The sequence below is a fragment of the Pteropus vampyrus genome, unplaced genomic scaffold (assembly GCF_000151845.1).
Source record: "Pteropus vampyrus isolate Shadow unplaced genomic scaffold, Pvam_2.0 Scaffold462, whole genome shotgun sequence".
Taxonomy (NCBI): domain Eukaryota; kingdom Metazoa; phylum Chordata; class Mammalia; order Chiroptera; family Pteropodidae; genus Pteropus; species Pteropus vampyrus.
In genome coordinates this window covers 1,733,318-1,756,062 of record NW_011889243.1, presented here as the reverse complement: position 1 = coordinate 1,756,062, position 22,745 = coordinate 1,733,318, and the positions used below count along the sequence as shown (strand labels likewise).

At 36.1% G+C, this 22,745-nt stretch overlaps 1 protein-coding gene across 3 annotated transcripts in view; it reads left to right on the top strand.

Moving 5' to 3' along the window:
• Positions 1 to 22,745, top strand: part of HMG20A (high mobility group 20A) — an 80,407-nt gene that overhangs the window by 53,092 nt on the left and 4,570 nt on the right. For all 3 annotated transcript variants that reach the window (XM_011382129.2, XM_011382131.2, XM_023524378.1), the window contains exons 4-8: positions 48 to 260; positions 3,313 to 3,445; positions 4,403 to 4,434; positions 21,586 to 21,661; positions 22,356 to 22,571. In XM_011382129.2, the coding sequence (XP_011380431.1) occupies positions 48 to 260; positions 3,313 to 3,445; positions 4,403 to 4,434; positions 21,586 to 21,661; positions 22,356 to 22,571 (670 nt within the window). The remainder of the gene's footprint in view (positions 1 to 47; positions 261 to 3,312; positions 3,446 to 4,402; positions 4,435 to 21,585; positions 21,662 to 22,355; positions 22,572 to 22,745) is intronic.

Sequence of the window (22,745 nt, the reverse complement as noted above, 5' to 3'; positions counted from 1 at the left end):
GGGGACATTTTTGTTATTGTAATTTGGTTTTGATTTTTATTTTGTAGCAAAGAAGTAAACGAGGAGGTTGGTCCAAAGGAAGAAAGAGGAAGAAACCTCTTCGAGATAGCAATGCACCCAAATCCCCCCTTACAGGATATGTTCGGTTCATGAACGAGCGTCGAGAACAACTTCGAGCAAAAAGACCAGAAGTCCCATTTCCAGAAATCACAAGGATGTTAGGCAATGAATGGAGTAAACTCCCTCCTGAGGAAAAACAGGTTGTTTCTATTCCTGATCCTTTGCTTGGTTTTGATTATATCTCAGAAATAATCTGCCAGAAAAGCAAAGAGGATGGACAGTTGATTCTTCTGTCTTGTCATAGTGCCTAGGAGACGAGAATAGCAGGATCCTTCATTGCACTTTTCCTTAGCACAGTGGTTTTTATACTCTTTCAGGGTCTGCTGCAGGGGTGTGAGCAGGAGGGGCCCTCAACCAAAGCAGCACTGCTCTTATTTGATTTATATGCTGAGAAGTCACATAAGATTTTTTTAAGTGGTTCCATACTAAGAAATTAAGAAATCTGTCAACTTAATTCATTCCACTGAGTTAAATAAAAGTCATGAGTTAAATGAAAAGAGGTCATTTGATAAAATTCTGTTCACATAAGATTTTTGTTTAAGAAAGATTTTACTGCTTTAATAAAATTTTTAAACTAAAGTTTTGGCACATTTAACCTATTATGGAAAATAACGCAAGAACTACTTAAATTCTTTCTCTTCTAAAACAGAAACTAACTCTATTGCCAGACTGAAACAAATCTATTCGTTACAGATTTGATAGAAATTAAGGACAAGATAGCCATGAACTGGTTGAAATGGCACTAACATGGAGTGATGGTTGTGGGAGTGTCTTTTAGTTAAAAGTTCCCAGCATTCTCAGCATCTGAAAGATATCTATGTTTCTTTTATGTCTTATACTCTTTCATGACTTACACTCTTTAAAAAGGATTCCAAACAGACTGAAACCAAATTGAAAAATACTTTTGGGAAGTAACTGAATTCAAAAAGTTTCAGAGAGATCAGATTAAGTTGCAACTTGAAGCTCTGTGTTTGTGGTAGCAAGCTAATAGAAAGCAGTGTGTGTCATCCATTGTTTTAGCTCTAATGTATAAAGGGATAGTGAGCTGTACATACTAGGTTACTCTTAATTTTTTTTATTTCAAAATTAATGCATGCTCATTGTTTAAAATTTTTTCAGACAATACAGAATGTATAAAGAAAAAAGTAACAGTAGTTATCTCCAGGGATAACCACTGTTAGGTATATAGGACAAGGGTTTGCACGCTTATTTTTTTTTTAATGTTTATTTGAATATAATTTCAAATGTACAAAAAGTCACAAACATAGAATTTTACAAAGAACACCCAAATACTTTTTACCCAGATTCATCTTTTGTTAACACATTTTATCCCATTTCTCCCTTTGCATATGTGTTCATACTCATATTTTCATATACTCATATACTCATATGTGCTCATATATTTTGTTTTTGTGGTTAACAAAACTGCTTTAATTTGGAAAAGGTCCAAGTGCATGTGCTCTCTCTCGCACTCACTCTCTCACCCTCTCACTCTCTCACTATATACACACACACTATTTTTTTCAGAATCATTTGAGGATGTTACATACATCATGGCCCTAAATATTTCAGTGTATTTCCTAAGAATAGACATATTCTCTTACATAACCATAGTACAGTTATTAACTTTATAATTTTATATTAACACAATACTTTTGTCTACCTACCATCAGTATTCCAGTTGACCTAACATCATTCTGTAAATTCTGCCCCCACCCGCCCCCCCCCACACACACACAGTTTAGATTCCAGTCTAAGGTCAAGTTTTGTGTTTAGTAGTCAAATCTCTAGATTCCTTTAATTTGGAATATTTCCACAACCTTTCTATGTCTTTAATGATATTGATATTTTAAAAAAAATACAATCCCTCCCCCTTCCTCCTTTTTGTTTACTTTTAACATAACATTTCTCGTTTTGTATTTGATGTTTCTTGTGATTATATTAAGGGTATGCATCTTGATGAAGATACTGCATAGGTGGTGTTGTGTCCTTCTTAGGGTATCGCAATGTCCCTTTATTCCTCATTAGTAATGTTAATTTTGCTCACTCAATAAAATTTTTTCTATTCTCCCTTATAATTAATAAGCAATCTTTGGAGAGATGTTTTAAGGATATGATAATAGTCTATTCATATCAAAATTCCCCCCTAGATTTAGCATTCATTGATGACTTTTGCCTGATCTAATCTTTACCATGATGATTGAAAAATGATGATTTTCTAGCTCTAGCACTCCCTCCACATTTACCAGCTGGCCCTCAACATTCTAATATAAGCAAGGGCCCTCCTCTCTCCCCATTTATGTGTTTATTTGCTTATTTATTTATTATAGGTATGGGCATATGGGTTTTTTCTCTCAAATGGTTTTTAATTTATTATTGTACTTAAGTATTTTAGTACTTAAATTCTCTCACATCTGGCCAGTTGTGTCTCCCCTACATCTGGTTCTTGTGTGAGACAAGGCTTTTAATATATTTCTGACTAACTTGTATTCATTTAGAAGCAGTATTTTTATGCTTTATTTTTTAAACCTAATTGATGAATTAAAGGGACAAAGCAATAAACAAAATTATGCTGGTGTATCAGTGAACCTTGTTTAAATAATTAATAACACAAAGCATGTAGATAGATATAAGCTATCTCATATTTTAGGTCCATAGGATGTGGTCATTCTTTTTTATGTTCTTTATGTCTTCCGGTTTTAGTGCTCCATTCTTCAGGCTCTTAAAAGGCCAATTGATAAATGAGTTCATTCCCTCAGAATAGGTTGGGAATTAGAGAAATTAAGTATTATTCTATCCTTTTCCGTGGGAGGACTAAGTGTATCTATGTGGTATTCAGCCATCTTGAGGACTCTAACAGCCATGTGGAATTCTATCTATAGAATTAGAGAAATAACTATAATCATCTTCTTGTGAATTTTTTATGAGAATGATCTCAATAGAATTTGTCTTTATTAAGTCAGAAAAGGTAATAAATAGTATATAAAAAGTCAGAATCACCTATTTCTTTTATAATTTAGGAATTATACTTTATTCTATTCATATGGCTTTTTTAAATTCTCCCTTAAAGCTTATTCCTCATATACTTTTCTTTTCATGTTCTAATTGTCCTCTGTTTTTTTCAAATAGCTCATTGATATTTAACCTAAATAAGATCTGTTTCTTGAAAATAATTCCACATTTCTTTTCTAGCGCTACCTTGATGAAGCAGACAGAGATAAAGAGCGTTACATGAAGGAACTGGAGCAATATCAGAAAACTGAGGCCTATAAGGTTTTCAGTAGGAAAACCCAGGACCGTCAGAAAGGCAAATCTCATAGGCAAGGTATCAGAACCAAATGTATTTGTAGTTTGTTGTGTGTGACAAATGTCTCAAAGGCTCCTATTAGAGTGATATAGAAGATGTGTTCTTATCATTTCTCTATTATACTACGTTTACATCTATGCGTTGTCTTGGAATTTTATTAAAATCCCATTGCTCTCGTTTAGAAATTCCAGCTGGTTTCTATATCCAATATCAACAATTTGGCTTATGTTCCAAGACTCCTTTTAGTTGTCTATGCTTTTTTTCGAATTCCCAGTTTAAGCATTTCTCTGCCTCTAAACAACTCTGTCTACTAAACCACGTAACTGCCTTGCTTTAACTAAAACCTCTAAGCCTTTCACGTGCCATTTCTCCCAACCTCCAATAATCACCCTTTTCATTCATATATGCATTCAGATATGTGTGCATTTAAAGATATGTATTGAGCACCTCCTATTACATATCAGGCTTTTACTGAGGCTTTAAGGATGCAGCATTGAACAAAATAGGCAAGATTTCGGTCCTCATGATTCTTTTATTCTTCATTAAAATCGTTTCTCTCACCCTTACAAGACTTGCTTTAAGTTCCCCTTCTTCAGGAAACACTGCAAAGACACCTCACTCACAACTAATCTATTGTTCCTTGTCCATTGCATCTTTTCACACTTGGGCATCTTCCCTGCTAAACTATAATGTGCAAACAGCTTTTGGCATATGTTTCCTGTCCACCCTCCCACCCTATTCTCCTCAATGATAAAACTGTGTCTGCTGTTTCTCTTCTGTCTAATCGTGTAACCTATAAATACAGGGTTCCCTTTAACTTTTGCTGACTGACTGATTAATAAAGCCATGAGAGAAAACATCATATGTTGTGATAGCCAACAGTTTTCGTGGTTTGGCACAGTTGTTTGCTTGGGTTTTGTTATTGTTGTGTTTTATTTTTCAACTTAATGTTTCCTTATTTTTCCATATATTTAGATGCAGCCAGACAGGCCACTCATGATCATGAGGTAATTAGCTTTCTGTCTACATACTATATATGTATATTTTTTCATTATTATTATTAAAATGTTATTTAAAATACTGTTTTTAATGAATGACAGAGTATTTTCTATCCCATAATTCCGATTGGGTGAGTTGCTTTAGCTCAAGGATTCTTAGCATATAATAGACATTTATATCATGATTCTGTCCTTGACTCCAGTCTTTTCTTGTCCAAGAATTTTATTGGCTTTAAATGCTGAAGATGGCTAGAATTTGGAGTGAGAGACAGAAATTAGGATCAGCTGAAAGCTATTGGACCATAGTTTATCATCATCAAATACCTTACTCTGACTCCTAAAAAAACAGTTGTAAATTTTAGGGAACCCAGCATTTGGTTATTCAATTACAATGTCAACAGCGCAAGTGACAATATCTTGGTTCCTGTGCCTCCTTTCACGTTTGTTCACTGGCCTTTTCTCCTCTATTTGGTTCAGCCTCATCAATAGGATTTAGGCCTGTGTTCCAATGTGTGTTGGCTTTGCTACATAAGAGCTTTAAATATTTAGGTAGCCTATGGTTAATGTAGCCATACTCCACTTAATGACAGGAATATGCCCTGAAAAATGTGTCGTTAGGTGATTTTATCATTGTGCAAACATAGAGTACGTTTACACAAACATGACGGTTTAGCCTAGTACACACCTAGGCCTACTACACACCTCTGTCATACATGTGATCCATTGCTTACTGAAACAGTATTATGTGGCACATGACTATATATGGTTGTAAGAAAATAAAATTTGTTGTAATTCCATGTCTTAAAATGCTCAGCGACTCCTCATTGCTTACCACATTCAAACTCAGCAATCAGGATCTTCTGAAATTAAGTCCTAATTTCCCTTTTCAAATACCTTAGCTCTCATATTTCCCATATATATCTTCTGTACTTAAAAACCTATACTACTCACTGTCCTTCAGGTGCCCCGTCCTTCTCTGCCTCATGCCTATGCTCATACTCTTTTATTCCTGGGTATACTTTCACTCTCTTGCCCGTATTTTCCACCTCTGCATCATCCCATTCTGCCTCTCAAAATTCTAGTCACCCTTCAAACCCTATTTCACTTTCTCCTTCAAGCTTGTCCTGTTTCCTCCAGTTTCCTTTAACCCTCACAGCTCTCTATATTTCTCTTAGGCACTTAATCTGGCTTGGTGTTGAGGTTATTCAAGTGCTTCTATTATTCAAACTCTTGGATTATAACCTCTTTGAAGACATACATGGTCTAGTTTCCATCTTGTACCCAGCTTCATACAAGCTAGCATGACACCCTTGCATGGAGATTTTCCATAAATTTATTTTTATGCAAAACCCATTTGTTGAAATAACTGGAGATTTACACAGAAAGAATTTTCTGATGTATTCTTTTACATGTATTTGTTTTTTTACTAAATCAAGGAAATTATTTCATTAAAATAATAACTTATTTATCTTGAGGTTGTAGTTCTCATACCTAATTTGAACATTGAGAAAACATTTAGATTCACTAGTCAAACAGATTTATTACCATTCATGAATTATAAAGTGAAAAGCATGGTAAATATTAGCATTTTATTTTTTATGTAAATCCAGTATAAATGTAGTTATATATGACATCTCTGTGCTCTAACTAGGATGAAATAGTATGGATTTTTTTTTTTGCTTGAGAAGATGTATATATGCTTTATGTTTTAAATCATAATTGAATAGTGTTGGCAAGCTTTCCATATTGCAAATACTTGTATAATTAATTACCTATTTCTCCCTTCTGTATGCCCAACCATCAATGTCATGAAATTTCTGTACTTCTTTTTTTCCTATTATACATTCTTTATAGCTTCTTCATCCTTAATAGTTTCAAAAGAGAATTTGAACAGCAGTCTAAAATATTAGATCTCACATTTTCTAGTCAATCACTGACTCTTCATCACTATGGATTTTGCTGGCCAAACCATACCTGGCATTTTGGTCTTCAGTAAAGTTGATAGTTGCAGTCAGAAAAGATTTAATAGATTTAGTCAATTATAGGAGTTAACCATTGATGCTTTGAAAAATGAAGCTTTTTATTAAAACGCGTTATTTAATGTGATAGGAATTTCCGTGATTTATGAAAAGGAATAAGTCTATGTGATTTCCCTGATTCAGGATTAGACACATGTTAATCCAAACAAAAACAATGGAAGGAATAGGTGAAGAGCCAGAGTAGTTTCTCAAATGTGTATACAGTCTGCTCTATAAATCTGTCTGTTACATGCCTATATCAGGATAAAGCTCTCAGTAAGGTTATTGACCCAATTAAAGTCCCTCACTTTATCAGTTTTATTTTCTATAGAATAATATCTCTACTAAACTAGATAATTTCAAACCAATTGCAATAAAAAACTAATTAGTTATTAAATATAGTTACATAGTGATTTCCTTACATTTAACCTCTTAGTATAATAGGAGTTCAGAAAAACAAGCAAGCAGTATGAGTGAAAAGCAGCCACAGTTGGGCCCCAGGGAAAGAGGAACTGAATCAGGCCTTAAAGATGACCCAGGCTTTATGGGAACACTTCAGAGTGGGTAAAGTGTCTTGAGCAGTTATGAGTAAGTTAATAAAACAACAAATATCTTGCAATGTGCCTAAAACATCACAGAGTTTATATATATGCTTATCTCTCTTTTCTTATTAAAAATAAAATAACAAATAGAATAGTCTTTGAGCTCACTTCAAAAATACTAAGACCTCAGCTCTTCTCTACTGAACCCCTTCATTTTGCTGGTGAGGAAAATGACTTGTCTAAGACAGGAAAGAATTTCCCCAGAATCACTATTAAATTAGAGACAGAAATGTGACTGAAACCCAGGCCTCAAGCGTTCTTAGCAGCACATGCCACGCTACATGGAATAAACTAAAGTATTGAAAACTAAAAAGGGCCTGGTTGTCTGAGATGTCAGCAAAATTTTTTGCCAGTTCAGACAGAATTGATTTGGTTTGTAAATGTTAAGAAACCTACTATATTCCTAAATGGAGCTTGGATTCCTAAGACACTGTTACCAAGACAGGTATTGAAGAGTGTACATTAGAGCTAAAGAAATGCTGACATGAAAGCCATTCAAGCCATGCTGCATAGCATTGGGGCACTCAGCCTGTCACACAGTCTTAAGTACATTCCCTAAAGCAAAGGGCACTTAAGAGAAATTTATCACACATTCTGTGCAATTCTGGCCCTGAGCCTAGATCACAGCAAAATAGTTTCATTTCAGAAGGACCTCTGTTCTCTTACCCTCTGCATAATATATAGAATGAAAAATCAAAGGAAAGAGCATTCTTGCTCCTCTCAAATCAAAAGCCGGCCCACTAGACCCAGGAGTCAGCTAGTGTTACTCTCAAGAAAGTAACATTTCATGTGAAGACTAAGATAGAAACAATTTTTGTTTCTCCTTTAATGTATGAGAAATGACAAAATGACATTAAGCCTGAACAAATTAGACCCTTTCAATGAAGAGATAATGAAATCCTTATGATTTTAATCTCTTGAGCAATCCTTGGAGCAGCTTAAGTATATCCGAGCCCCCAGGAGGATCCTCTCCATGCTGAGTAATGTACTCAGTAATGGAAGAGTGCTGATGGTTTTTATTCCCACTCTTCTGTTAAGTAGAATTTCTCTGTTGGTATTCAGAGACTGAAGTTTTATTTAATTGCTTTGGTATTTCTTATTTTACACTCTAAGAATCTGCACCAAGGGGCAGTGTGTTGATGCGCCGGCATGGTTCTGTCCTCTGCCCTTAAATAGTTAGCTTGGTTTGAACCTCACTAGCAAAGAAGAAAGCAGAGTGAGCTGTCTAAATAGAGTCAAGACCTTGGAGAGGGCTCCTGGTGCCATGGCAATGGAGGCCAGGAATCTCTACCTACCCGTCTAACTGGCAGATACTTAGAGCTTTGGCTAGTAACTGATCTCATATAGGCCTGTGCAGTTAAGTAGGAGACAGGACAAGGTCAGATGACAAAGTCATGACTATCCTAAGACGTTTGTGGACTTACGCTTGTATCTGTTATACCTTGTACATTATTACCCAAACATTTCTCTGAAATCCATTAGACCTGGCTTGAGGTGGAGAGTTTTGTATGTTGAAACTGGAGCTTTCAGTGATACTTTTGTTGTTTTTTAAATTGTTCTGGGAAACTTTGCTTGCTTTCATTAAGAGGTAAAAGGGTAACAATTAAGTGCTCTGAGTTTCCCCAGGTAAATACAGAGATTTTCAAACTTTCATCTTAAATTGTCTATCTTGATCAGCTGCCATTGCAGACAGTTCACACAGCCTAGCCAGCCCCCTTACAAGGCAGACAACAGTATGAATACAGGAGCTTGGCTGTCAGAACTTTCCCATAGTCTGTTAACTGCTTAGCTTTTCTACTGGGTACCAAACCATATTTCTAGTCAAAGATAAAAGACTAGTGGTGACAGAGTAGGAAAGATACATTGCATCTCTGGCTTTAAACTTGTTTTTATAAGAATGAATTCTAAATTTTTTTTAACCTTTCTTTATGTTATAAAGGTTTTGGAATCTTCTGGTTTCACCAGCAATTCAGTATACATTTCCCACTGTTCTCTTTACTACCTTAAATTAGGTAAGATTTTAAACACTGTGCCAAGACACTTATAATTTATATTCATAATGCTTTCAAATTCATTGTAGAAATAATTTATATTCATAACACTTTCAAAATCATTGTAGAAATGGCAGCCAAAGGATCTTGTAATTAACTTACGCTTAAGGATCATTGTGGGATGTATTTTGCAGTAGTTTTGTGAGACTTTTGTTGTAAAGTTTTTTAATTTTATTTTTAAATTCACCAAATAATTGGTGAATTGATTTTAGGATTTGTTATTTTCTGTCTCACATAATCCTTGGCTTTCTATTTTTAGAGCCTAGCTTTTTCTAATGTCTTGATTTTATTTTTCCTATATCTGAATAAAGTCTAAAAGGTCCCCAATTATAGTCTGCCCCTTATAAATTAGAAGTACCAATGGAATATCATTATTATTGCTCATGGCTGGCAGATCTCTGCTTAAAATCCTTATTGTCCATTCTTCAAATTTAGATTGTATAGTCCTATCTCAGAGAGCATTTTATGTGCACAACCAATAGAAGCAACTGAAAACACACCCAGAAATTCCCTTTCTCTGTACCTATCTCAATCACTTCCGCAGCTGTATACTGTGACTATACAAACTACAAAGCTGAGAAATGGCTTTTAAATTCTCCATTAGGGAAATTTATGTCCGTTTGTTTTAAGACTTCTCATTGCACAGCAATTGAACAACTGAGAGAACTGAATACTTAACCTGCTTGAGCTCTATGAAAGTTTGATTCCAATGAAAGGTAAATAAATAAAGCTTCACCTGGACTGATTCCTGCTCACCCCACTATTTCTTCTGTGTAATAATTAACTTTTTGTTACTCTACTTTTTTTTTTTCAATTACAGTTGACATTCAATATTAGTTTTAGGTGTACAGACGGCGTAGTAGTTAGACATTTATATAACTTGTAAGTGATCACCCCAATAAGTCTAGTACCCCCGTGTCATCATACATAGTTATTACCAATAGTATTGACTATGTTCTCTATGCTGTACTTTATATCCCCGTGACTTTTTTGTAACTGCCAGTTTGTACTTCTTAATCTCTTCACCTTCTTCATCCAGGCCTGTAACCGTACTTCAAACTGGCAACCATCAGTTTGTTCTCAGTATCTATGAGTCTGTTTCTGTTTTCTTTGTCGTGTTATTTTGTTTTTAGAGTCCACATATAGTACAGTCTTTTGGTATTTTTCTTTCTCTGTCTAACTTATTTCACATAGCATAATACCATCTAGGTTCATCAATGTTGGCACCATAGTAAGATTTCATTCTTTTTTATGGCTGAGTAACAATAATTCCATTACCTATAGGTACCATATCATCTTTATCCAGTCGTTTATCAGTGGGCACTTAGGTTGCCTCCATTTGTTGGCTATTGTAAATAACACTGTAGTGAACATAGGGGTGCATATATCTTTTTAAATTAGTTTTTGGATTTCTTCAGATAAATACCCAGAAGTGGAATTACTATGTTATATGGTAGTTAAATTTATAATATTTTGAGGAACCTCCTTACAGTTTTCCATAGTGACTACAACAATTTGCAGTACCACCAACAGTGCACAAGGGTTCCTTGCTCTCTACATCCTTGTCAATACTTGTGGTTTGTTGATTTTTTGATGATAGCCATTCTGACAGGTGTGAAGTGATATCTCATTGTGGTTTTCATTTCCATGTCTCTGATGATTAATGATGTCCATATGTCTATTGGTTATCTGTATGCCCTCTTTAGAGAAATGTCTGTCCAGGTCCTTTACCCATTTTTTTAATCAGTTTGTTGGGTTCTTTATATATGTTAGATATTTACCCCTTATCGGATGTATCATTGGCAAATATATGCTCCCATTCAGTAAGTTGTCTTTTGTTTTTTTGATGGTTGCCTTTGCTGTGCAAAAACTTTTCAGTTTGATGAAGTCCCATTTGTTTACTTTTTCTTTTGTTTTCCTTGCCTGAGAAGATATATTCAAAAAAAAATATTACTAGAGAAATGTCAAAGAGTTTACTATCTATGTTTTATTCTAGGTGTTTTATGCCTTACATTGAAGATTTTAATCAATTTTGACTTTATTCTTGTATGTGGTGTAAGAAACTGGTCTAGTTTCTTTTTTTTTTTTTTTTGCAGTTATATTTCCAGTTTTTCTTACACCATTTATTGAATAGACTGGCTTTATTCCATTGTATATTCCTGCTTCCTTTGCAGATTAATTGACCATATAGACATGGGTTTATTTCTCTTTATTTCTCTTTCTGTTCCATTGATCTATGTGTCTGTTTTTATGCCAATACTACATTGTTTTGATTACTATAACCTTGTAGTATAGCATGAAATCAGGTAGCATGATACTTCCAACTTTCTCAGGTTGCTGTGGCTATTCCAGGTCTTTTGTGGTTCCATATAAATTTTAGGATTGTTTTTTCTAGTTCTGTGACAAATACCATTGGTATTATAATAGAGATTGCATTGAATATAGATTGCTTTGGGTGGTATGGCCATTTTAACAATGTTAATTCTTCCTATCTATGAGCACTATTATTTTTATCATCTTCGGTTTCTTCAATGTCTTATAATTTCTGAGTACAAGTCTTTTACCTCCTTGCTTAAATTTATTACTAGGTGTTTTTTGTTTGTTTGTTTGCTTGTTTTTGATGCAGTTGTGAATGGGTTGTTTTCTTAATTTCTCTTTCTAATAGTTTGTTTTTGGTATATAAAAATGCAACTGATTTCTCAATATTAATTTTGTATCCTGTTTACTGAATTCATTTATCTATTATAATAGTTTTTTGGGGGGAGGGTGGACTCTTTAGGGTTCTCTCTATGTAGTATCATGTCATCTGCAAATAATGACAGTTTTACTTCTTCCTTTCCAATTTGGATGCCTTTTATTTGTTTTTCCTGTCTGGTTGCTGTGGCTAACACTTCCAGTATTGCGTTGAATGGAAGTGGTAAAAATGGACATCTTTGCCTTGCTTCTGATCTTAGGGAAAATGCTTTTAGCCTTTCAGCAGTGAGTATAATATTAGCTGTGGATTTGTCATATATGGCCTTTATTATGTTGAAGCATGTTCCCTCTATTCCAACTTTGCTGAGTTTTTATCATAAATAGATGCTGGATGTTGTCAGAGGCTTTTTCTTCATCTATTGATATGATCATATGATTTTTATTCTTCATTTTCTTATTTATTTATTTGTTTATTATGGTGACATTGTTTAACAAAATCCAATAAGTTGCAGCTGTACATTTTAACAGTAAGGCATATATATATATATGCCAGTACTGTGTGTTTACCTCTCATTGTTAGATTTCTTTCCATCACCATATATTTGACCCCTTTTATCCCATTTACCTCCCCTCTGCCCCCTCCCCCCACCTTCTATTAACCACTAATCTGTTGTCCATGTCCATAAGTCTCTGTTTCTCCTGTTCATTTGTTGCTTTTAGGTTTGTATCCCACATATAAGGGAAATCATGTGGTTTTCGACTTTTTCTGTCTAGCTTATTTCACTTAGCACGATTATCTCAAAGTCCATCCATGTTGCTGCAAATGGCAGTATTTCATCTCTTCTTATGGCTGAGTAATATTCCACCGTATATACATACCACAGCTTCTTTATCCAATCATCTATCGTAGAATGCTTCGGTTGCTTCCATGCCCTGGCCACTGTGAATAATGCTGCTATGAACGTTGGCGTGCAAATATCTTTTCAGATATGAGTTTTTAAGTCTTTGGGGTAAATACCCAATAGAGGGGATTGCTGGATCATATGGTCGATCCATTCTTAGTTGTTTGAAGGCCTTCCATACTGTTTTCCATAGTGACTGTACCAATTTGCAATCCCACCAGCAGTGTATGAGGGTTCCTTTGTCTCCGCATCCTCTCCAGCGTTTGTTATTACTTGTCTTGTTGATTATAGCTATTTTACCAGGTGTGAGATGGTATGTCATTGTGGCTTTGATTTGCATTTCCCTAACAGCTAGAGATGTTGAGCATCTTTTCATATATTTGTTGGCCGTTTGTATGACCTCTAGGGAGAAGTGTCTGTTCAGGTCCTCTTCCCATTTTTTGATTGAATTATTTGTTTTTTGTTGTTATTGAGTTCTATGAGTTCTTTATATATTTTGGATATTAGGCCCTTATCAGAGGCGTTACTTGCAAATATGTTTTCTCATTCGGATGGTTGTCTCTACCTTGTTGACGATTTCTTTTGCTGAGCAGAAGCTTTTTAGTTTGATATAGTCCCATTCAGTTATTTTAGCTTTTACTTGCCTTGCTTTTAATGTCAAATTCATAAAATCCTCTTTAAGTCCAAGGTCCTTGAGTTTAGTTCCTACGTTTTCTTCTATGCACTTTATTTCAGGTCTTATATTCAGGTCCTTAATCCATTTGAGTTAATTTGGGTGTTTGGTGATAGACAGCAGTCTAGTTTCATTCTTTTGCAGGTGGCTTTTCAGTTTGCCCAGCACCATTTATTGAAGAAGCTTTCCTTTCTCCACTGTATGTTTTTGGCCTTTTTGTCGAAAATTATTTGCCCATATAAATATGGGTTTACTTCTGGACTCTTGATTCTGTTCCACTGGTCCATGTGTCTGTTTTGCTGCCAATACCGTGCCATTTTGATTACTGTTGCTTTGTAGTATAATTTGAAGTCAGGCAGAGTGATACCTCCAGCCTCATTCTTTTTTTCTCAGGATGGCTTTGGCAATTCAGGGTCTTTTGTGCTTCCATACAAATTGGATGATTTTTTGTTCTATTTCTTTAATGCCGATGGGATTTTGATGGGGATTGCATTAAATCTGTATAATGCTTTAGGTAATATGGTCATTTTAAATATATTCATTCTTCCAATCCAAGAACATGGAATATCTTTCCATTTCTTTTTTTCTTCTTCAATTGCTTTTAATAGGGTCTTGTAGTTTTCATTTTCTAGGTCCTTCACATGTTTCATTAAATTTATTACTATGTATTTTATTCTTTTGGTTGCAATTGAAAAAGGAATTATTTTTTTCACTTCTGTTTCTGACACTTCATATTACAGTATAGGAATGCTATAGATTTTTAAACATTGATTTTGTATCCAGAGACTTTACTATATTTGCTTATTGTTTCTAGTAGTGTTCTTGTGGAGTCTTTAGGGTTTTCTGTATAGAGAATCATGTCATCTGCAAATAGTGACAGTTTGACTTCTTTGTTTCCTATGTGGATGCTTTTTGTATCTTTCTCTTGTCTGATTGCACTCGCTAAGACCTCCAATGTTATATTGAATATCAGTTGCGGTAGTAGACAGCCTTGCCTTGCTCCTGATCTTAGAGGGAAGGTTTTTAGTTTTTCACCGTTAAGTGTAATGTTGGCTGAGGGTTTGTATTATGTGGCCTTTATTATGTTAAGGTACTTTTCTTCTATAATACTGATTTTGTTAAGTGTTTTGATCATAAATTGATGCTGTATCTTGTCAAAGGCTTTTTCTGCATCTATTGATATGATCATAGGATTCTTATTTTTTAATTTATGTGGTATATCACATTAATCAAGTTGCGTATGTTGAACTATCCTTGTGCCCCTGGGATGAAGCTCACTTGATCGTGTTGTATAAACTTTTTAATATGTTGCTGTATTCGGTTCGCTAGTATCTTTTTTAGGATATCTGTTTGCTAGTATCTTCTTTGCATATCTGTTCATGAGAGATACTGGTCTGTAGCTTTTTTGCGTGTGTTATCTTTTCCAGGTTTTGCTATCAGGGTAATATTGGCCTTATAAAATGAGTTGGGAAGTATTGCCTTCTTTTCAATTTTTTGGAAGAGTTTGAGGAAGAATAAGTATTAAATCTTCTTTAAATCTTTGCTGGAATTCACTGGTGAAGCCATCTCGTCCTGGACTTTTACTTTTTGGTAGGTTTTTTGATGATTGTTTCAATTTCCATAGTGCTGATTGGTCTATTTAGATTTTCCGGTTTTTCTTGATTCAGTCTAGGAAGGTTGTATCTTTCTAAGTACTGGTCCATTCTTCTAGCTTATTTAATTTGGTGTTATATACTTTTTCATAGTATTCTTGTATGATCCTTTGTATTTCATAATTTCCCCTCTTTCGTCCCTGATTTTGTTTATTTGTGTCCTTTTTCTTTTTTCTTTAGTGAGTCTAGTCAGGGGTTTGTCAATTTTATTAATCTTCTCAAAGAACCAGCTCTTTTTTTCATTTTTTTCCTATTGTTTTTTTGTTTTCAATTTCATTTAATTCTGCTCTAATTTTGATTCTTTCTTTCCTTCTGCTGACTTTAGGCTTCATTTGTTCTTTTCTTCATTTTTTAAGATGAAGCATTAGGTTGTTTATTTGGGCTCATTCTTGTTTTTGGAGGTAGGCCTGTAATGATATGAACTTTCCTCTTACGACCGCTTTTGCCGTGTCCCAGAAGTTTTGATATGTTGTACTATCGTTATCATTCGTTTCTATGTTTCTCTTGATCTCTCTTTTTATTTCTTCTTGGACCTGGCTGTTGTTTAACTCCATGAATTTGTGGTTCTTCCTGCTTCCTTTTTGTAGTTTATCTCTAGTTTCAAAGCATTATGATCAGAGAATATGGTTAGTATGATTTCAACCGTCTTATATTTATTTATTGTTGAGGCTATCTCTGTGTCCTGGTATGTGGTCAATCATTGAGAATGTTCCATGTGCACTAGAGAAGAATTTATAAGCAGCTGTTTTGGGATGAAAGGCTCTGTAAATGTCAATTATGTCCAGTTGGTCTAATGTGTCATTTAAGGATGTTATTTCCTTATTGATTTTCTGTTTGGATGATCTGTCCATACCAACAGTGGGGTATTTCGGTCCCTACTACAGTAATGTTTTGGTCTGTTTCTCCCTTTAGTTCTGTTAGTAATTGCTTTATATATTTCGGGGCTCCGTGATTGGGCGCATAGATATTAATAAGTGTTATGTCTTCTTGGTGCATGATTCCCTTTATCATTATGAAGTGTCCCTCAGTATCTTTCTTTACCTTTTTTATTTTGAAGTCTATTTTGTCCGATATTAGAACCGCTACTCCCACTTTTCTCTGAATGTCATTTGCTCGAAATATCATTTTCCACCCTTTCACTTTGAGTCTATATTTGTCTTTGGAACTGAGATGTGTCTCCTGGAGGCAGCATATGGTTGGGTTTTGTTTTTTGATCCATTCTGCAACTCTGTGCCTTTTTATCGGTGAGTTCAGTCCATTTACATTTATGGCGATTTTTAAAATATGAGGTCTTCTTATAGCCATTTTATCTTTTGCTTTCTGGTAGCTCGATGTTTCCATTGCTTCCTTTTTATGTGTTTCTGTTTTCTTTATTTTGGTTGGGTTTTGTGGGTTTTCCCTCTGGTTCTTCTTGTTTTATGTTATATACTTCAGTTCTGAATCTTTGGCATGTGGTTACCATTATGAATATGTAAAAGATAGTTGTATGTATGTGTGTGTGTGTGTGTGTGTGTGTTTGTGTGTGTGTATGTGTATGTATGTATACACACACACACACAGGTGTCCATTTTCTTCTGCACATGCCTTATCTCCATTCCCCTTTGCGAATTTGGATCTTTGATTCTTCCCCTTTTTAGTCATTGTTGTCTCATTTTGTCCCTATGTATGCTGAACACTCATTACTATCTTGCAATAGCAAATCTCTTCTTATTGTTTAAGCTTATAGTACCCTGTTCTTAATAAGGGTTATATTCTTCTGCTTCTATCAGCCTTCTAGTCACCTTACTCCTAATTATGTATTTTTTGTGTCATTTTGTTTTAGGTGAGCTGACCCCTTTCAGTATTTTCTGTAATGCAGGCCTCATAGTGGAGAATTCCCTCGATTTTTGTATGTCTGGAAAGGTCTTTATTTCTCCTTCATATATAAAGGAGAGCTTAGCTGGATACATTATTCTTGGCTGGTAGTTCCTTTCGTTTAATAGTTTGAATATTTGATTCCACTCTTTCCTTACTTGTCAGGTTTGTTTCAGAAGTCCAAGGATAATCTAATGTGTTTTCCTTTATAGGTTACCATCTTCTTTATCCTGGCTGCTCTGAGATTTCTCTTTGTCATTGATTTTTGATAACTTTAATATAATGTGTCTTGATGAAGGCCTCTTTGGGTTGAGATAATTGAGTGTTCTGTTGACTTCTTGAATTCCAAGCTCCAGCTCATTCCTGTGGTAGTTCTTATGGCGCAGATCCCATGCTCAGACATGCTAGTGTGCAGTTTGGTCAGTTTGGTTGTTTTTGTTGAGTGTTAGATGTTAAGCTTATTGTTGTTTCAAGGGGAAAGATATGGGGATATCTCTCACTTGCCGTGTTTCTGATGTTCACCCACAGATTTTTCCTTTATTTTCTTTATTTGTTGTATTATGTTAATTGATTTGCAGATACGAATCATTCTTGCTCCCAGGAATATATCCCACTTGATCATGGTGTATGATCTTTGTAATGTATTGCTGAATTCAGTCTGCTCATATGTTGTTGAGGACTTTTGCATCTGTGTTCACCAGGGATAAATATCATATAATTTTCTTTTTTGTAATGTCTCTGTCTAGTTTTGGAATCAGGGTAGTGCTGGCCTCATAAAATTATCTTGTGAGGTTTCTCTCCTCTTGAATTTTTTGGAATAGTTTTAGAAGGATAGGTGTTAATTCTTCTTTGAATGTTTCATAAAATTCACCTGTAAGCCATCCAATCCAGGGCTTTTGTTTGTTGGGAGTTTCTTGATTACTGATTCAATTTTGTTGTAGTTATCAGTCTATTCATATTTTGTTTTTTATTGACTCGGTCTTGGAAGGTTTTATGTTTCTAGGCATTTGTCCATTTCTTCCAGGTTGTCCAATTTGTTGGCATATAATTATTCATAGTATTATTTTTGTAATCATATTTTTTCTTTGGTGTTAGTTGCCATTTCTCTTTTTTTATTTATGATTCTGTTTGGGCTTTCTCTCTTTTTCTTGATAAGTCTGGTTAAAGGTTTATCAGTTTTGTTTATCTTTTCAAAGAACCACCCAGTATTGTTTCTTTTAGGCTATTTATTTATTTCCGCTCTGATATTATTATTTCCCCTCTTCTACTTCCTTGGGGCTTTGTTCGTTGTTCTTGTTGTTGTTGTTGTTTTTAGTTCTTTTACGTTTCAGGTTAGATTGTTTATTTGAGAGTTTTTCTTGTTTCTTCAGGCAGGCCCATATTGCTATGAATTTCCCTCTTGGAGTTACTTTGACTGTAGCTCATAGATTTGGGGGTCATTTAGTTTTCAGTATTACCTGTCCTGAGGTATCTTTTTATTTCTATCTTGATCTCATTATTAACTCATTTATTTTTAGTAGCATGTTATTATTTAGCCTTTACTTTTTTTGTGTTTTTCAGTTTTCTTCTTGTAATTTATACTTTCATATCATTGTGATTGGAGTAGATTCTTGGTTTGATCTCAGTCTTCTTAAATTTATCAAGACTAGTTTTGTGGCCTAACATGTGGTCTATTCTGGAAAATGTTCCTTGTGCACTTGAAAGGAATGTATATTCTGCTGCTTTGGGGTGAAACACTGAAAATATCAATTAAATCCATCCAGTTTGGAGTGTTGTTTAAGGCTGCTAATTCCTTATTGACTTTTGTCTGGAAGATCTGGCCATGGGTATCAATGGAGTGTTAAAGTCTCCTACTACAAGCATATTACTGTCTATCTCTCCTTTTATATCAGTCAATAATTGCTTTATATATATAGATTTTCCTATGTTGGATGCATATATGTTTACTTGGGTTATATCCTCTTGTTGTAATGATCCCTTTATCATTATGTAATGCCCATCTTTGTCTCTTATTATAGGCTTTGTTTTAAAGTCTATTTTGTCTGATATAAGTAATGTTTCCCCAGTTTTCTTTTCATTTCCATTTTGCATGAAATATCTTTTTCCATCCCTTTACTTACAGTCTGTGCCTGTCTTTCAATCTGAAGTGAGTCTCTTATAGACAGCATATGTATAGGCTTATTTTCTTATCCATTCAGCCACCCTATGCCTTTTGAATGGAACATTTAACTCATTTACATTTAAAGTAAGTATTGATAGGTGTATAGTTATTGCCATTTTATTATTCATATTTTTTATCTTTTCTTCTCCTTCTACCATCCTTTCTTCTCTCTCTTCCCCCTATGCCTCTGCCTCCTCTTTTTTCTCCTCCAAGAAGTCCCTTTAACATTTCTTGTAATACTGGTTTGGTGGTGATATACTCTTTCAGTTTTTCCTCATCTGGGAATCTCTTTATCTCTCCTTAGATTCTAAACGATAGCCTTGTTGGGTAGAGTAATCTTGGTTGTAGGTCCTTACTTTTCATCACTTTGAATATTTCATGCCAGTCCCTTCTAGCCTGCAAAGTTTCTGTTGAGAAATCAGCTGACAGTTTATGGGAGCTCCCTTCTAGGTAACTAACTGCTTTTCTCTTGCTGCTTCTAAGATTCTGTCTTTGTCTTTAATCTTTGGCATTTTAATAATGATGTGTCTTGGTGTGGGCCTCTTTGGGTTCATCTTGTTTGGGATTCTCTGTGCATCCTGCAGTTGTATGTCTATTTTCTTTGCCAGGTTAGGGATGTTTTCAGTAATTATTTATTCAAATAACTTTTCAATTCCTCACTCTCTCTCCTCTCCTTCTGATACTCCTATGAGGTAAATGTTGGTATGCTTGATGTTCTCCTAAAGATCCCTTAAACTATCCTCATTTTTTGGATTCTTTTTTCTTTTAGCCATTCTGATTGGGTGTTTTTCACAACTTTGTCTTCTAGATTGCTGATTTAATCCTCTCCTTCATCTAATCTGCTATTGAGTCCATGTAATGTATTCTTCATTTCTGACTGGTTCTTTTTTATGGTTTCTATCTCTTGGTGTAAGTTTTCACTAAGTCCATCTATTCTTTTCCTAAGTTCATAAGCATTCTATAACCAGTGTTTTGAACTCTGTATCTGGTAGATTGTTTGCCTCCATTTCATTTAGTTCTTTTTCTGCAGTTTTGTTCTGTTCTTTCATTAGAGAGATGTTTCTTTGTGTCCTCATTTTGGCTGCCTCCTTGGGTTCATGTCAACATATTAGGTAAATCTGCTTGGTCTCCCAGACTTGACAGGGTAGCCTTATGTAGTAGGTATACTATGGGGCCCAGTGGCACAGTCTCCCTCTTCACCTGAGCCAGGTGCTCCAGGAGTGTCACTTGTTTGGGTTGTGTGTGCTCTCTTGTTGTAGTTGAGCCTTAATTGCTGTTGGCATATCAGTGAGTAGGATTGACCCTCAGGCTGACTGGCTGTGAGGATTGGCTATGACTTCAGCGGACAAATGGTTGTGTGAGGGCTGAACCTATAGAGTGGGGCTCTGGTGCCTGCTGTGTCCACCCTTTGGGTATGTCATTTGTGGAGCTAATTGAGTGGTGCTCTATTGTGGTCTGAAGACAGCCACTGGGAATGTTGGTTCTGGGGCCTTTTGCAAGAGACTCTGGTGCAGGCTCAGGTTAGCCACTGCCTGTGCCCCTCCTAGGGCCACCTGATTGGAGCTTCGAAGTGATCCTCGATTGGTGTCTGCCTGTTCTGGGCTTAGAGGTACCTGGGAGAGGCTATGCTGCAAACTAAGGCCAGCTGTCACTAGTACTGGGCTAGAGGCTGCTTAGTAAGTGGTACAGAGCATACCGAGGCTAGCTGCCACTTGTTTGGGGTTTGTGGACCTTTCAGTGATTTTAGAGAGGTCCACAGCACTGGCTAAGGCTAGCCACTGTAACAGCTGTTGAAAGAGGTTATGATCTGTGCTCAAGTTGAGTGAAGTAGGTTCTTAGGAAATCATCAGCATTGGGCAAGTTTGATGTAGTCTCAGATTTGGTGCCCACCTGCACCTACAGGCTTGGTGGGGGAAGGACTGAACAAAAGAACAGTAGTGCCTGCTACTAAAGAACAGTTAGTCTTTAATCTTGGAGAGAGCTGCCTATCCAGACAGCTCTGGAGCCTCACGCTGAAGCCAGACAATTTATTTCCGTCTCATATATCCCTGGTGCTTTCCAAGCTGCTGCCTTGGAGCTGGAAGTCAGAAGCAGTGAGTCTGTCAGGAAGTAATTCTGTGCACGGACCCTTTAAGAGGAACTCCTGGTAATCCAGCAGCCCTCCTTCTCACTCGGACAGAATGCCCACAGATTCTTGCAGCTCTAATGGGGACTCCTCTTTCTGGCACTGGTAGTCTAGGCTGGGGAGCTCCGTGTGAGGTTGGGACCCCTTGCTCCTCCTCAGTGGGGACCTTGTCAGTTGAGATATCTTTCCCAAATTTTGACTGCCACATGTGGGTGTGGGGCCAGCCTGTTTAGCGTCTCCACCTCTCCTACTAGTCTGGACATGGCTTCTTTATATCCTTAGTTATAGGAGTTCTGTTCAGCTAATCATCAGGTAGTTCTCAAGGGTGGTTGTTCTTTAATCTAGTTTTGGTCGTGGGAGGAGGCGTGCACAGCGTTTACATCTCCCGCCATCTCGACCCTAACTTTTTTGTTACTCTCGATTCACAGAAAGAAACAGAGGTAAAAGAACGGTCTGTTTTTGACATCCCTATATTTACAGAGGAATTCCTGAACCACAGCAAAGGTGATTACCAAAGTATCATTCTGTGTACCTCAGGTCTGTGACACAGGATTTTTGTTCTCTTAAAAGCAATGGTAGTGATATTTCAGACCCTAGTGCTGATCTGGAAGGGAAAAACTGCTGCTGTTTCACTCTCTAGTAAGGGTAGCTACTCAAAGACCAGTGAAGGAAAGCTAGGCCAATGTTGTCAAATTGTCAAAGCTGCTTTAGTCTCTGGATCAAAACAAATAAATATATGTCACTAATTCAGTTGCTTCAGTTTGTTAGTCTAGAACCCTTTGTACAAATAAAAGCTTACATGGGCATCCAAAATATAAAATAAATAAGAGCAAAATTCGACCCCATTGCAGTGAAGATGATGACCCAAAACTGTACCTGCCCAATCTCCCTGGATTCCCCTGTGAAACTTTTAGGTTTCTTATTACATAGTTTTTAAAAAACAAAACACTAAAAATTACAGGAATTGCAACTGTTCCATGCAATTTTAAGTATAGAATATAACCAGCTTTAAGAATTAAAATAGCTCTGGGGAGCCAGGAATTTTATTGCTGAAATTGCTATCTGGGAGGCCATAATGAGAATAGGGAGGTGAGATGAGCTCGCTAATTAGAGACAGCTAAGAACTTCCTTGTAGGAGTCATTGGGACTCCTCAGAGACTCCTGGTGCTACATGTGTCTGGTGGGGGGGTGTTCACAGCTCGGGAGGCAGAGCTCCGCCAGCTTCGCAAATCCAATATGGAGTTTGAGGAGAGGAATGCAGCCCTGCAAAAGCACGTGGAGAGCATGCGCACAGCAGTGGAGAAGCTGGAGGTAGATGTTATCCAGGAGCGGAGCCGTAACACTGTCTTACAGCAGCACTTGGAGACCCTGCGGCAGGTGTTGACCAGCAGCTTTGTCAGCATGCCCTTGCCTGGTAATGCAATCCTTAACTGAGTACTTCAGGAATGGGGGAGGTGCTGTTTCTGTTGGTATTGATGTGGTGAGGCTGAAGTCTTTGTCCAAGAGGAAAATCAATAGAATAAGAGATTTTTTTTCCCCCTCAGCGTTTTCTGTGGGTCATGCAATAGAAGCTCAGTATTGACTACAG